Below are 17,265 nucleotides of genomic sequence, written 5' to 3'. Positions count from 1 at the left end.
GGGAATAGTTTTTGACCTGTAGGTGGCGCTGAATGACGACGTACTGCTGTGCCTTCAGTTTTCCCGACGCTTCGCTTGTTTACAGTTGGCTTTAAAACCAGGTTGTATTATGTCACTGGAGTTTAAGCGATGTGAGTGCCCTACATTTTTCCCTATTTGCCTTTTTAGCTTTACAGTGTTATTGTTTCATTTGAAATGTTTAAATAAACTGGTATCTGTATTCTAAAAATTGTTAGATCTTCACAGAGCAGGTTGCTGACACAGTCTCCAGTTTCTGCCTCAACCCTCAGGCCAAGTATGGTGTCCAACATAGCTGTCCTCGAATTTTGGGTCATTCTTATCTTAAATGGATCTCCTGGTCTAGTGCTGTGCTATCAGTGAAAGTTTAATTGCTGAGTTGGCTTGTATTAATCAGGTCAGTTGTTTACATTTTACACCAAGCGGCCTACTTCCTGATTCAGTGACTCACTGCGTGAGCCTGTTACTGGCTATCATCAATGGGATGCACGCCTAGTGACATTGATTTTTCGAACATCGGCGTTTCCACGAAGCAAGAGCTTGACCATTTCTGTGTAGGTCAGCCTGATACGCAGTTTAAAAATTAGCTACAAATTCATTGATAACAGGCTGGTTTACTTTTGCTGTCATAATCAGTTTGCACTGGCAGCCTCAGCGTCACAGAAGCATTTTATTCGTGGGATTTTTATAGCCACATGATTCGTGTGGCATTTCAACCAGAGCGGGAAGAGATATTAATAGAGTTAGTAGTGAACATGCTGTTGCGCAAGAGTAGGGTTTAAGAAGGGGAATTCCATTTCTAAACCTTGCTGTGTTGTAATTATATGTGTCACAGAGGTGAGTAGTTGAACTAATGAGTTTAAACTAAAAGTTTGAAGCATCTTAAACTAATTTTTTAACTCTTTACAGCGAAAAGATATATCATTTTAAGTAGCTGTGGTGACAATAAGTATGTTAACGATATTTTATTAAATTATATTTTGATGCTAATCCACTTAAAATTCAGAAAAAATATTGGCACCAGTAAAATAATCCATTGAATTTCAGACCAAAAAATGTCAGGCAAGTCAAACCAAAACATTTTCTAGATTACATATTTGATGACTTTCAATGAATCAAGGTAATATGATTGTCACCAATTTTATTACTTTTAAACTATTAGGCAGATGTTTCCATGTGTGAGTGTTGTATAAGAGAGAAAGGGTGTACCCACATGTGTGTGGGACACACATTATGATGAAATCATCCTTCACCCACATTCATATTTTTATTATTTCCACAGAAATCATGTGAGGCTCAATGTATAATAATATTATTTTATTAAATATGTCTGAAACATTTGTAGGCAAAAGTGGTAATCTTTTTTGCCATTTAAAAATTTATAGTTATAATTGCATGCCTATTTCTGTTTCTTAATGTACATTTCTTTTCTATCACAGGCCTTTACCTGGGCAACCTGAGAATATGTAATTCATTCATAAAGTAACATTTTAGCATGTAATTTTACATAAGTAATTTTACCAAGAAAAACTCATGATTATTACCAAAAAAAAGATGGAATGAAGGTTAGATTTTTTTAATAAAGGTATTTAGGAACTATTGTTATTTCTATCCATGAAGTATGTCTGGCAATGCAGTGTTTTATTCTTTTGGACAGAGGTAGATCTCACATTCTTAATGTTGAGGCAACAGTTTCCTTGTCATCAGATATGTGGCACTCATTGACTTACATAATGATCAAGCAAGTAAATCATAATGTCACACCAGATTAGTATAAATTTTGGCTCCAACTTAACCTGGTTAGGACCAAGTTCAGAATTGGGAACTTGTAGTTTGAGAATTAACATAATATGTGGCTGGAGCTCCTGATGGTTTAAAATGAAGTTGATCAAATGTAAATGTCACTCAGTTCATTATATGCAGCTATGATGCTGTAATTCAGATGGCCTGTTGATAGAATCATTTAAATGAATGGTCATAGAGGTCCTTTGTGCTTTCTTGTTTTTGGTGGGATCCCTGAATCTTATATTTATATATATATACCATGTAATCTTTATCCCTTACCTATAAGAGTTTCAAATTTATAGCTTTTAAAAGTGTTTGAAGAATACATTTAATCGTGTCTGTCTGTAATGTTTGCGGCCCTATTCTCCTCGAGGAGTAACAAGGACTAAACAAAACAAACATGTTTAAAATGTCTCTGATGCCAAGGCAATATCTGTCAGTTTTATAGTGTCATGACATTTTTATGTTTAAGTTCAGTCTGCAAGTAGAAGATTTTCATAATTTGATCCCATATTGAGAAGTCTTGACAAATCAGCTTTCAAGCTTCAGCAGAAAATAAACTACACTTGTAGTCCATTTTTTTAAAAAGTCTTAGAACTTTCTACCCTTACTTCATTTACTGCTAGTTTAGAAAAATCATTACAGCTATATGAAGGGGTCTAAAAGGAAATGGGTTGAGAATGGAGGTGGGGGTGTGGAGTGTGAAACAGATGTGCTTAAAGATGAATAGTTAATTGTTTATGCTTTTATTTATTCTCCAGGAAAAAGCCCCGAACAGTAGAGCACATTTAAAAAATTAAAAAATTAATTCCAGCACCTGGAAGATTGAATTTGTATATGTATATGCTTAAGAGCACATCTAAATCTACACTTTAAACACTTAATGACTAACTTTATTACTTAAATGTTCAAAGTGTAGATTTAGATGTGTTCTTAAATGAAGTTGCTAAGCTATTCGGTCGCTTGGATGTGCATTGGTGAAAGTAAAGTAGAGACTGTGGCAGTAGCTGTTCTGATGTCTACAAAGCTGTGTAAATTAGCAAAGCAAATTCTGCTGTAATATTAATAGTGAGTGCATGCCCTGAGACAATTGCTTTTTGTTGTCATGGTGATGTCCCTTTCTGTGTATAGTTGATGCAGGAAGGGCTGTCTTAGTTAAATCAATTGTCCTCAAAGCCAAGTTTTTATTTAATCCATAAGTCACTGCAGTTTGCTATAAATGTATATAACCTTGGCTCTTTCTTTGTTATCATTATTACACAGATAATGACTAAGTATATACTGCACATTTCATGATTGTGTTCTTGGGTTTTGTGCATATGCCATGAGGCTAAGAACTACCTGGAACCACCCAGGAAGTGTAAGACAAAGAGCCAGTTTATTATTTTTTTTTTAAAAATAACAGTTTATATTAATGTAGGGGTATTTTTGCAGCATGGTCTAAGGCTTTGCTTTACACCACTCATCCCCTGGTTCCTGCGATATGGTTGTAAGAGACTATGCACTGTCTCATTCAAACCCACAGATCACCTATTTAATAATAAATTTAAATGAGAGAAGGGGAGGCAGCAAAAGATGAAGAGAAATTGATTCCGTCTCAATGTCACACATGTGTTTGAATAGCAGTGTTGGTAACTGAGCAGTTCATGATATACATATACAAAGCCCTTGTACCCCTGTCCTGCATATGTGAACTGATGCACAGAGAGTCCCAGTTGTGGTAAACATTTTGTTTGTACAGGTAAATCCTTTCAGAGTTCTGTGGTATTTTACTCCTTTACTGGATATCTGTCTCTTCCTGTTCTTTGGTCTTTTTAAATTTTTCTTCATCCCTAAATTCTCTTTGTCTTTTTTCCCTCCCCCACCTTTTAAATGTATGTAATTTACATTAAGTGGATTTTTCTATTTTACAGGGAAGAGTGAGGACAGAAAACTAGGACTTGCAAGAAATATGGAGATTCACCTCCTAATTTGGACTATTCAATTCCTATAGTGCTGCTTGACTCAATCACACGTGGGTGGTAGAGTGCAAAACCGCTGAAAGACATCAGACATGTCCTCTGACTTTGAGTCTGTTTTTAAAAACTGGCTCACTCATCGAGAAGAAGATGAAGAAGGCAATTTTGATGAAGAGGATGGTGAGAGGGTAGAGGATTTGCTGTCGGGCAGTCAACAAGATGGTGGTGAGGGAAAGATGCATCTTGACAGGGAGGCTTGGGAAGAGGAGGACATGAACGAGATGCCCATTTTACAGAAGATGGTTGATCTTCCTTCCAAACAAATACCAGAACATGGCAGTGAACTTGGGCCTTCTCCTCCTCCACCCCCATTGCAGAAGTCAGTTGGAGGTGACTTGAGGAAAGGTTGTGAACGGATAACATCCCGCAAGTCCAGATCATGTCGGAAGGCGCGGAGCAAAGCTTTCAGCTGTATCCAAGAACCAAGCCATGTGCATACGAAGTCTAGCCAGCTCCAGGAGGGTGATGACAGTTTTGTTAAAAATGTGTGCAGTAAGCAGCATCTTAAAATGGGCAAAAGTTTACCGGTGATAAATCGTAGAAAATTTGTGTCTAGAGCCACTGCCAAAGAAATGGACTCTTCTTTATCTCCGGTTCATTTGACTCTAGATCAAGAAACCATTAATTCTGACAATTCCTTGCCGGCATCCCCGAGCTGTATAGGAGATGTACTTCTTCATCCAAATTTCAGAGATGAACACATGATGCAAACATCTAGGAGAGATTCTAGCAGTATTCTCAGTAGAGAGTTGCGTAAGAGCTGTGTTTTGAGTCCAGAGCGAGACCTTGTGGAGCCTGACTCCACATCTGAAATTCTTGATGTTCCAAATGTTAGAAAATCCCCGAAAAGTCGAAGTAAAGAGGAGCTGAGTAGGGTCAATCTATCCGTGGCACACGCAAAGACTAAGCATGGCTTGGGTCATTCAGGTGAGGTTACTGTACGTATAACTGACGAAGGTGTTGGGGAGTGTGACAGTACCTCAATGTGCCTAGCTTCTCCCAGTGCTATTTCACCTGCCAGTCAAGGAGAGATTGAAGAGCGTATGTGTCCTGTGATGGCTGACAATGAGGATGGTGGTCACCACTTGACAGAATGGGGGACTGGTCACTGTATTTGCCAGTGCCGTTCCCTGACCTCTCCTCCCGACCTTCCTTTCCTCCCCTCCAAAAAATCTCGTTCTAGTCATAGCAGCAAGAATTCTCTAACATCACGTCATCTAGTCAGGAAGAACAGGCTTCTCAGCTGTGATTCACTGCCACATTTGGAAAGAATGCCCATCTGCACAAACCAGAATGAAAGTCTGGATTTAGAGGGGACTGGAAATCAGATCTGTGAGAGTCCTCCTATGCTTAGCCTGCCAGAGTTAGAGCTGCAAGGTGAAGGAGACCTAATATGTTCCCCAAAGCTTGATCCAGAAATTGGGCAAGGCTCGTTCATGATAAAATCTGAACCTGCTGAGACCCCTCCTCTCCTTGTGAAATATGAGGTAGAGGACAAGCTTCACAACCAAAGCAAAGGCTTGCTAGAGGATTTCAGTTACGATGAAAGCCCACCTGTTCTTATTTTACCCATGAAGGTATACAGAAAAGGGACCAAAGGTGATTCTAGAAGAAGGCACTCTTCACGCAGAAAACGTTCATCTAGTGCTAGAAAGAAAGAAGCTATGTCACCCCCTTGCCTCACAAAATATGAGGCCAAACCATCCGAATCAGGCATAGTGCTCAAGCTTAGAGCCAAAAGAACTTTGTCAAATCCTCGGTCGCCTCAGCCGGATCTAAGAAGTGACATGCCACAACTTCTGGTTGAGCAAAAGACACTTTCCACTGACCAGATTCATCCCTCCAAAGAGCCAGAGTCAGTCTCTGAGTCTGCCGTTGATGAGAAAAAGCCTCCAAAGCAAGAACCCAAACAAGAGTTTCTTCTGGAGCCCAAGCCTGTTGCCAGGAGACGACACACTGTTGACAGTCCAGAATTTCCTGTAGGTTTGCGCAAACGGAAAAGGGACAGCGAACCTGAACAGGGTGGTGGAGAGTCTAGGCTGCATGACCCTAGTAAACACCAGCAAGATGGGCTGAAGGAAAGAGAAGACTTCGGAAGTCGAGGAAAGAGGCAGAAGGCAGGTTTGGGTGGTGCATGCTCATGCTGCCGAAATCCCAGCCCCAAACACAAGAGAAGACGGCGCAACACTGTGCACTTAGGTGATCCATTCTTTGATCTTTCACCTGTTCAACGTGACTTTGTGCTCTTTTCTGTGAAGCTTTCGCGACTTCAGACACGCACACATAGCTTGGTGTGCACTCTCTTTCCACGTCTCGCTCCAGATCTACAGAATATTGCACCAGAATCTCAAAAATTTCTAGAAGCCATAGATGACATCATTGGTTCACTGCAACGCTCTGAGTTGGAAGAGAACAACAAAGATTCTGCAGACCTTAGTTGTTTGATAGAAACTCTCAGTCTGGCAGACAGAAATGAGGAAGGAGAAATACCTGTGTATCTGCCCCAGGTGGTTGTGTGCCAGTCTCCCCAGCATTCTTTGGAGGAGTTTCAGGACAAAGTTTGTATTATGCTTCAGTTACTTTTACCAGATATTACCGTTTCTCTTTCAGACAATCTCTTTCATACTTCTGAAGAGCTAGAATTAATGTTGGAGAAAATTATTGCTGCTAACATGCTCAAGCCAAGCAAGAAAGAATGAGGAAGGTGGTTTCCTCAGAAGGTTTTGTGACAACTGTTTTGTTTGTAATTCTTACCTGTGCAAATGCTTGCATATTTATTGTATTTGTGATAAAAACAAATTGGCAATGTTTAAAAGAAATGTTTGTAAATGTTTTGCATTCTTTGTATAAGTGCACTGTGTAGTGCAAGACTGGAAAGGTTGAGGGACTGTTGAGTAAAAGTGATCTGTAAATTGGCAGAATAATTACTGATAATTTAGTAGGCAGAAGTATCATGAATGATCGAAGATGACTTTTAGTTGGTTTTTAGTAGGCCCATATTTAATGGTATAAATGTAAAGAATATTTTAAATAAGTAGATAGCGTCAAGTCGACAGTATTTTTGAAAGCATGTTTGACAGCCTCAGGTCAGCGGCAAACCTGGTGCTATTGCTTTTGTAAAGTGCATCACCTTGGTTGAAATTCTTAAGCATCATGAGGAGCAGTAGTGACTGTGCTGAAAGTCACTCAGCAAGAATTGGTGAGTTTTTTCATGTGTGCATTACTTCCTGTTTTGCAGTATAGCAATCAAATTGATGGTAGCAAATTAATTCCCATGGTTATGTTTCATGCAGTAGCAACTGTGCCTGAAGTTAGCTTGCAAGTAAGTCTGCACTCGATTGAGTTTCTTTTTGAATGATTCATCTTTTTTATTATTCCCTATACATAGGTTCTGGACATTGGATTAACTTTTAAGATGATCTTTTACGGTCAGAGTGTGCATCCCAACAATGCTTCTTTCATTGAGCAGTCTTGGCTGAAGGAGCATTATGAGTTTTCTGTTATACCTTCAGGTTTGTTATTTGTTATTGTACCCTTTCCAAGCCAAGTCATCCAATTGTTATATGTGTGTCACATCTTCACTTTATAGAAAAATCCGTGCTAGGCCAGATGTGCTTTATGCTAAATTTACATCTATATATAAGATGTGCAGTCTATGCAGCACAGAATTGCACATCTCATCCAGTCTCCCTGTATGGCATGTAGAGATTTTGTATGTGAAGCGTGTGTTGTAACTGTAGCATTATATGACCATATTAATAAGCTTTGTTTGATATATTGGGAGTGAATGGAGCAGGAGCCCCGCTGTTCCAGATTGCTTGTCTACCCCAAAACTTAGAGGTAGTTGTCTCAGTTTTTCTTTCATGTCAGTATGTGGTCATAAAAATAGAAGATTGTTTTGACATTTGTAGAAGCCTAAGTAATGTAAGATATCTGGTGAGAGAAAGTATGTTTTGATTGATTCAGTTATTTTAGGGGCTTACATATTCCAGATCATTTGGTAATTAGAAATGACATTTCAAGGAGTTTGTGCATATGAAGTATATTCTGAATCTTTTTTAAATTTTTATTTATTGATAATATCAAAATTTCTGCGTTTGGGCAAAAGCAAAACAGATAAGTCACATAAGTCTACAATTTATCATTTTGGGAAAAACTTGTAGTATCAGTAGTTTTTTTAAAAAACTGCACATTTGCATGCTTATGCATTTTGTGTCACTGTGCATCTGTTAGAGATATTCTGTGTAAATGTCTCAGAATCATGAGAACATTTTTCTCTATGGAATTAGGACCACATGATCTTTATGCAGTTCACAAATATGGATGACAAGAGCTTTGCTGTTTTTTTCCTTTCCTTCTCACTGAATTCCTGAAGACTGCTCATTTTAGTGAAATACACAGTCATGGTGCTGACAATAAGGAGATAAGATGTTTTACGTTTGCATGTATCCACAAAAATCTTTCTCTTGAAAGCTACAGTAAATGGGCTGCTTTTAAATGCTTGGCATATTACCTTGCAGGAATTACACAAACAACCCTTTTAGGTGTATTAAATATTGATAACTGTGATACAATTCAGAAGTTGTACATTATACAAAATGGTCCTTGACTGTATTGTCAAACATGAAGGAAAAATGTGTCCTGGATATGCTACAATGTTTGCTAGAGCCTAGATTACAAGAAATTTTGACTTTCTGTCATTTTTTAAAAGAGTTACCTTCAGGAATATCACATAACTGCATTATATATCTCATTCATACGACAAGATTCCTTTGTTAAGCCAATTCACAGCATATGTCCATGTCCTGCTAGTCCAATTGTTACGAAAATGCAGAGAAAAGCAGTGTAAAGATTGCAACATAAGATTTCTATGGCTTATAGTTTTAGTTCTTTGTTACCTTGTTCTAAGAAAATTTGTATAATGTTCAGCAAATGTTCTAAGAATTGTATGTCAAGTGTTCAGATATTGCCAGCAACAACAGTGTTCAAGGTTAATTTTCCCCTTTTTATACATGGGATTCCCAAGTTGCTGTTAAGATACATTTTTATCCTGCTTTAAAGTAATTTTTGCACTATCATGCCTAATGTCAGGTCTTTTGGAGTTGTTGTGAAGGTAACTGGAGAACCATAAAGATAAATGTAGTAAACGTTTTTTATGGAAGTGTTCTTACAAAGTATTCACAGGTTACAAAACTTGTCATGATGACGCTAACCTTGCACGATATATAATTTAGTGCTTTTAAAAGAAACTAGTGGATTTTGGTTAATGCAAGCCATCTAATGACAATGGTGTGAGTTGCCGATATATTGGAGCAGTTTCAGCCAAACATGTAAACACGCGTAATTCCAGCTGTGGTGTTCGGTTCGGGTGGATGGGTGGGGAAGGGGAATATATGCATTTGTCACCAGTTCCATGATGATCAGGTGCCTTGGTTATTATTTCGAGCACTCTGTTCTTTGCATATGTCCCTTATTTACAGGGCCACCTGCTCAGCCCTCATACAGCCTTAGTTGCTGGCTGTAAAACACCAAGTAAAAAAATTATTTCTGCTGTGTAATGTGTGTATTGGAGGAGTGTTTTGAATAGATCATAATGCACTTTCTTGAATTCTAAATAATCATAGATCATTACCATAAGACAGATTTTTCAGTGGCTGACATTTTGACATGAGCCTCTCAAATTTTAAATTTACTGCACCATCAACAAGGTCTCCCACAATGTTTAGATCTTTGTAATGATTGGATGATAAAGACATGTCTTAATGACCTCCATCTCATAGCCTACAGATCCTATGATTAAGCAGGTGTTGCCTGATTAAGTAGCATGTTGCTAATAAGTAGAGCGATTTTATTTGGTGGGGGTTCAACTTGGTTTTTTGTTCTTTAACCTTCTTCCCAAATAACCAGTACTCCCAACTAACCAGAATCTGCTGTGTTTGCTTTTAAGCTGTTGGTTATTAATACATTACCTTAAACAGAAAGAAAGAACCAGAACTACATATAAAAAAGTTTTCATTGCTGTTTCTGTAGATTTTCCCAGTTATACTTAAGAGTACTTGAGTTTAAAGTTGCACCTGCAATGCACAAATCCCTAACCAATGTTTACATGTGCACACAGTGGACTGAAAATGTTTTGTTCCATGTTTTTGTTAATTCAGATAAGTGTCTTCTGCAGTAGATATGTCGAAGTCTGCATTTAATTTGTATTTGGCATATACCTTTCACAAATATTCCCCCACTGTGTTGGTTTGTATGTACATGCATGTGGCTTATTGGAGCACCTGTTCAAGCACACACAGCTGTTAATAGAACTGTCCTTGCTGAAGTTACACATGTAGGAAGGGAACTCTGACACAAATTTGTAAAATAATGTTGAATAAATGTTAAGATATATAGCATTGTTCATTGTTTCTACAAGCTGACTGCTGCTAGAGCAATTTTTATCATGTTAAAAAGCAAAAATTCATTAATTGTAGTTGGAAAAAAATTATGCTATGCATATCCGATAATGCTTCACACATTTAACTTTGTACACTACGGTCATCATAGCATGAAAGCGGTTTCTTTGGCTCCAATATATAGCAGATGTTACACCATCGATGTATATCTCTGGACTGCGTGTAGAAGAATTTTACTGCATTAACTTTAAGAATGATGCCAAAGCGCTAATTACTGGATTAAAAATCAACATCAGACAAGAAAAATATAACTAACACATTTATTTAAAGTCTATTTTTTTGTTTTTGTTTTTTACTGAAATTCCAGATGTTAAATTGCTAAATGGTTTTGCCGAAAGCATGACAGCCTACAGCTTCATGAGGGGCTAAGACTTAGTCTCTCAGACAGCTAGCTGTCCAGAGATATTCACCCAGTTATGCAGAACCTCCATCAGCTGTATAAAATTTTTGACCAAACCAAAATACGCTTTTAATGCTAACAGTGTAATAGGACCAAATATTATTTCTCAAAATGTAAAATATTTACTGGACCATTTTTAACAGCAAACAAAAATAAAAATTGTTGCTGAGGACCAGACAACAGCAAAATGTTGGCTGTTTATTTGTGCAATTCTGGTTGAAAACAGCTGATAGGATACAAAAGGGAAATAAATGTTTTTGAAAATGTTATCACACCCCAACCCTGTTGCAGTTGTGAGCGTAAACTGTTGATTTTTCATTGACAGATTTGTTGAATTTACTGTTGCTTCAACGTGTTAATGTATATTCAAAACATATTACAAAGTTCAGTGACCTTGTGAATGCCTGACACACTCTTTGTCTTCCTAGCACCAAAAGCTTTATAGAAGAATAAACAATGACTAAAGTGTCTGATCATCTTGCTCCCCCATCATTGCTATGCAAATTGTTCACCAACCAAGCCATTTTAATTGGATTATAAAGTAGCCAACAGGTCCCAAGGAATAATCAAATGTATTCAGGGAATTATATGGTCACTCTAGGGTGATCAACCATTTTCAGGTGAAAAAAGTAGGTGAACCAAGTCATGTAAAAACTTCAGTCAGGCTTAAGTTATTCGTTTTTTTAAAAAAATATTATGCTATTTTAAGTAGGAAGTTTATCAGCCCAGTATATAACAAGCATACTATTATCAGAATGCAGAACTTGAGGCGCATCCCATATTCCATCAATTCACAATATTACCACTACAGACACAAACATCAATCTGAAATGTGTATGTGAGTGGTATGAGTAAGGGGGTGAAATAGCAAAAGACCAGATCTTGCACCAATCCATCTTTAATATTAATATTAGTATTCTGAACCCAAAAAAAGTTTAAAATTGGAAAGCAGGAAGAAATATGTGAAAGTGGCAGATTTATACAAATCAACATGAATGGGATTATTTTTGTTAATACTGTTGATGAATAAGGGTGTAGGGGCATTGAACTCAATGGTGAAGTTAGAGCCTTAACAATGGTTGCATATAGCAATATTGATAAATGATTTTTTTTTTAATACAAAGTTATTGTATGTATAATTCATACATAAAAATCCTATCTAAATTATTTACTTTTAAAAGCACATTATGTAATGCATTATTAGACTTGTACATAGCTGTTTTCTTGTCTGTGAAAAAGATTGTTCTCCATCTCTAATGATGTGTGATTGAAATATTTGATGTTGATACTGGTTTTACTTAATGATCATGTCCTGACTGGAGCAAATATTGTGCATTGCACTTTGCTGCTATTAGTTTTGAGTATCTGTAGTTTGTTGCCAAGTTTCTGGCAGAAACACTCCTTCCAAAGATTGTTCTCTATTTACCATTTCACTACAGTGAGTATTGACAAGAATGGAAATGTGATAGAATTTACTGTTAGATTTGTTGATATGTCTTGCCTTTTGAACTGTTTAAGCTATTCTGCTCCAGACTGAAAGTTAAACCTCTGCGTATCCCTTGAACATTGTGCTGTTCTCGATTTAGTGTTTTACTTCTTTGAAAAAGGTGTACTTGTAAAAATAAAATGAGTAGTTCATGCCAATAGTTTATTTCAGTTATTTGAGATCAGCTTCCGATGAAGAATCACAAGATATAACCTTTGCAGCAGTTTATGGCTTCTGTGATTTTTTTTTTTTTACATTGTGCTGTTTTGTTTAGACAAAGCAAAAACTGCATTTCAAAATGCTGCTTTCATAACACTATGCATTAACTGGTTGACATTCATGATCAAAATTTCTTTCCAGTCCAGAATGTGTAACTTAATTCATATGCTAAGTGGTGGTTTAAATTCTTCATCAAAAAAATGTATTAAAGAATACATAGTTTTTGGTGTGATATGAAGAAGAATTTGGAAGTGGATTTCATAGACACATACAAGAGATTTTTTGTGTCTTTTTTTAAAGGAACTTCATTGGGTTAGGCAGGGCAAGTGGTCTTAGAATTAGACTGACCTTCCATGGCATTTGCTTCCTATTCTTCTTTAGTAGAACAGGATATTATTACATGTACTGATGTGTTGAACTTTCTTAATTCACATAGAGCAGATATGGTTGGATATTTTATCCTCTATAACTGGGCTGTTTCTTCCACATACTTTTATTTTACAGACAGAAGTTGAATGTAATAAGGTCATGCTGTTTTATGATTCTAGTTTAACCTTGATGATCTTAGTCAGCAATCACTGGCTGCATTTCTACAAGAATTTAGAACTACCGTATATAGTCTTAATTATTTTGCACTAAATATGATCCCAAGCTCTTTAGATGTGGTCTGTACAGGGGTTTTGGGCAAGTGTCCAGGCATTTTGCATGAAATAGCCTCACACTAGTTTGCTTTCGTCAGGTCTCAGGATCTAAAGCACTTTATGTGCAAAATTTCTTTGCATATTGTAAATAATAATATGCTGAGATTGATTTTTTTTTCCAGGCTGGTTACATTCACAATCAGTCTTGTATTTGCACAATTAACTTTTCAAGGGTAGTGCTGCTGAAAAGAGTGTACTTGAAGATGTTTTTGTTAAAATTTATGGATGTAGGTGTTCTGTACCATTCATTAAAGACTTAAAGATTTTAATTCCTGCTGACAGTACCTGCTCATTTGTAGTCAGTCAACAATCAACACTAAAAATCTATGGAACTCACGGCGAATTGGAGAAGCACTTTTAAGAGTTTCTTTGAGGTTAGAGGGTGTTGGAAACATCAGGGAAAAATTGACTTTGTTGTCGAAGTTTCACAAACTTAAGACCACAATTTCTTTTCAAAGTGTTTAACAGCTCTACTTCTTTGTTTATTTATGAAACGTTGGCTATGTTTTGCCATTGAATTCACATTTTCTGTTCACTACACAATTCATTTCTCTTCCACATTGTTGCTTGTATGCACATTCTACCTAGAGTTCTGCAGTTAATGTTTTTAAAATGTGTTTCATCTGAGTCCAAAAACAGTCATTTAATATGCTAAGTGCAAAAGTGTAATTAACATTTGCACAGTTTCTTCTGTTTGCTGTTTCATGCACTTTTTTAAAGGACTCTCTTCTCATTTACATAAAAAATGTTTAGGGGTTTTTTACTTTTACCTTGACTAAAGATATTCATAGAAAACATGTCCTAATGGCCACAAGTTAAAAATGTTCATGCTCGCTCTACTTATGATCATAATGACTTTCATTCATTATTAGAACTAAATGGTATTTAATAGTACTTTCAGTCCTGTCAAAGGCTGATTTGCTAGGGCCTTGTAAGGCCACAGTTTCTGGGTCTTTCATAAGAATGTTAATAGACAGGCATATGTGTTCAAGTCTCTGCTGTTTTTACAAATGGCAGAAGGGATTTGTGTAGTCTCTTAAAATCTTGACGTACATCTAAAGTTAAGGGGACTTGGGTTAGCTGGATATCATTTAGCTGAGATGGCATTATCTAGGATTCTCTTTGTTGTCAGGAAATGTTATGACAAACTTTCAGCAAGAACTTCCACTAACATTCTGATATTTGGGTGGAGGATGTTATTGTATTGAGATGACTGCAGAATGTTACTTGTGGTAAGATGACAATGTTGTTCATGTTTGATGTGTTGCATGTTTCACGCAACTTTTCCCATGCCAAATTTTGGTTCCAGCCCATTGTTAAACATGTGGGCCAACTTGATATCATTCCCAACCGCTTGTACAGAGAGTCTTTTTGTGGATTATAGACCCACTCACCTTCTTCCCCCACACCTCAGTGGTGTGTCTTTGATTTTTCAACCTCATTGATTTTGACAGAGTGTAGATTGCCTTCAGTAACATTAGCAGGTAAGGATGCAGTAAAATGTATGCAGGAATGAGAGGTCCATCAAGTCATCATGGCTGACAAAACTGCATTGAATATTTTTTTAATTGCAAGATTGCCTGTCAGATTCAGAAATTGTGGCAAATCCATTCTTCAGTATATAAGTTGTGTGTTTGCAGTTACAAGAATGACATGCTATAATTAAATGAAAATTACTGAAACAAATTTGTATTTAAGTATTTTAACAATCAGCAAGTGTATGTATTTGAACTGTCACTAGAAAGGCAGCATTTTACCTGCTTTGATCCTGCACTGATGTCATGAAGAGCATGTTACTTTTGTCATGAATAATGATACCGTTTCATCCATAAGCAGTGTATTATTTGTATATGATTAGCATGTACATACCATTTGTGTGTTCTGTGTAAGTGCATGTCTAAAAATATATGGCATAGAAATAATAATATGAGTACCTGAAGAGATAAATCTAGTCAGTGCCAAAGTCTTAAATGCTAACAGTTGGTTGAATTTTTATTTTTCCCTCCCCTTTCTTCTCTTGCATATTTTTCCGTTTTTGAAAAGTTGATAAGCTTACGTAGAGTCAAGGATGTGTACTTAAAGGTTTTGTGCCCCCACAGCCCCCTCCCTGGCCACAAATGCATGTTATGCACCATACATTTGTCACTGAACAAAAGGGGGTAACCTGATATTTTGTGTATCTTGATGGTGATAATAAAATCTTGGTGATATTTTCCCATGTGAGTTTCCCTTTGTTATATATATATATACCATGCAGTTTCTGCAGATTTTTAAGAATCTGTATACTGTTGCAAATTTTGTTGTTACCGTGTGATCCGTAGGGCAGGCAGTAGCTGCCCTTGCTAACTGTGAAATATTAACTATATCAGTAGATGATGTAGGGAGTGTGTGTGTATGCATGCACATGCATGCTCGCATGTGATAAAGGTTTTGTTAAAATAGAAGATTACTACAAAATGTATGGTCACATTTTATCATTTTCATCATTTCAAATGTAAACCTGTTTGTTTTGTTTTTTTGTTGTTAGTTTTTTTTTTTTTTTGTTCACTCTTTTGTGATTTGAGCCTGGTTTTGCTTTGCCTATTTCAATTGCTTAGCCAAAGTCTGGTTAAGTTTGTTTCAGTCCATGACCAAAATAAGGTAACTTTTTGTATGTTTTGAATAGAAAATGAAAGTCACTCATTCTTTAGTGATGATATTTATCATTTCTTTTCTGAATTTATTTTAAGGTTTTGGAGCACAGGTTTTTCAGCCATTATATTGTGACACCCTTTTGATTAAGATCATATTCTTCTTAAAGAACTGATTTCTGCACGTCCTTAGTTAAAGGTTGCCTCCCTTGAACCCTTTTACATTTATTATACCACTGATGTTTGTTTAACCTACAATCCTACATTGTCACACCCTCTTTTGTGCCTCACCAAAAAAAAAAAAAGGTGGGATTTAAAAATCTATAGAATATACTTTTAAAATTTGTAGTTTTTACTCAATCAATATTATTGTTTACCTTCAACATTTGCGTCAGTCCAGAATCTTTTCATCGCTTATGGAAAGCATATTTTTCACTTTCCAAAGCCTCTTACATAATAAGTCACATATGACCAACCACTGCTATGCTCATGACTTTATAATTTCTTTGTTCAGTTTTTCCTAGCCAAATTTGAAACATAGTAAGTGGAAAATGCTATTGTACACCATTTTACTTTTTTAATAGCATATTTCGGTTGTACAGTTAAAAAATGGCTGAGGTGATGGCATTTACAATGGCAAGACTTATGTCTTTCAGTGCTCCAGCCTCAGATAATTTCATGGTGCTTAGGAAAAAGTAACAAATGATCAGACAGGATATTTTTTAGTGCTGCCCCTGCTTTCTCAAACTTTGAAATGTTGCAGCTTAAAATGACCTAATTTATGTTTCACCAGAGGAGAAAATCTTTTGATTTTATGGAAAAAGATTGTTTTAGTCTATTCAATAGAAGAAAGGTCTGTAAAAGGAACTGTTTCAGTTTATGAGAGTGTAGGCTGCATATTTGAAAAGTTACATAGTTTTGTGTCTACCCTGCTTGTTTCACTTAAATGAATTAAAGAATGAGCCATGCTGAAAAAAGAAATATCTGTGGCTCTGAGAGTTATATTTGTTTGCATGTTTTTCACCCTGTTGGTGTTGGAAGAATGACAATCTTTGTTAATTTTAATTAATTAAGCATTTTATGCTGTTTAAGACTTTTTAAGGAGATATATTTTCAGTTCACCAAAGTATTGGTGTAATAGGTCTTACGTATGATTGTAGTGAATAGTGTACTGTGCAATTTTTAAAAAGTTTATCTCTTCTGTATGATGGCTATTAATGGTCAACAGCATGAAGTGACTATTGCTATTTATAGAAATAAATCTCTCATCAGATGTCTTTTAAGACGAGTATTATTTTTACCCCGGTGTTTTTGTGTATGATAAAGAATGTGCAAAGTGTCTTTTTTAAAGTGCTTGTCAATTTTTGCCTTTTGCATACATAATTCTGTTACACAATAGATGCAAATCACAGCAATGAAAGATCTGGGGAAGGTGTCAATGTTTTGGCTGGATTTCATATTATGTGACCACAAGTATCCCTGTCCAACCCATAACTTCAGTTTTGAGTTCATGGTTGATATGAAACGTACGTGTGCCTGCCAAGCAACTG

At 36.4% G+C, this 17,265-nt stretch overlaps 1 protein-coding gene across 2 annotated transcripts; it reads left to right on the top strand.

Annotated features, from left to right (window-relative positions):
• Positions 1-18: 18 nt before the first annotated feature.
• LOC112573385 lies at positions 19-16,992 on the top strand. 2 transcript variants are annotated; one of them, XR_003101218.1, is made up of 3 exons: positions 19-131; positions 3,717-7,020; positions 7,210-16,992. XR_003101218.1 is itself a non-coding variant. In XM_025253695.1 (2 exons), exon 2 carries the CDS (start codon positions 3,857-3,859, stop codon positions 6,518-6,520), a length of 2,664 nt encoding a protein of 887 aa, XP_025109480.1. In that variant the 5' UTR covers positions 19-131; positions 3,717-3,856; the 3' UTR covers positions 6,521-16,992. The 2 variants fall into 2 exon arrangements, 1 of the variants encoding a protein (XP_025109480.1); XM_025253695.1 differs by having other exon boundaries at positions 3,717-16,992.
• The last annotated feature ends 273 nt before the right edge of the window (positions 16,993-17,265 follow it).

Source organism: Pomacea canaliculata, linkage group LG10 (genome assembly GCF_003073045.1).
Source record: "Pomacea canaliculata isolate SZHN2017 linkage group LG10, ASM307304v1, whole genome shotgun sequence".
In the NCBI taxonomy this organism is placed as follows: domain Eukaryota; kingdom Metazoa; phylum Mollusca; class Gastropoda; order Architaenioglossa; family Ampullariidae; genus Pomacea; species Pomacea canaliculata.
The sequence above is the reverse complement of the archived record's forward strand: the minus strand, read 5'-3'. Positions and strand labels throughout refer to the sequence as shown.

Excerpts from the sequence above, each read along its gene's own strand:
- LOC112573385 (XM_025253695.1), top strand. The coding sequence starts at position 3,857 with ATGTCCTCTGACTTTGAGTCTGTTTTTAAAAACTGGCTCACTCATCGA.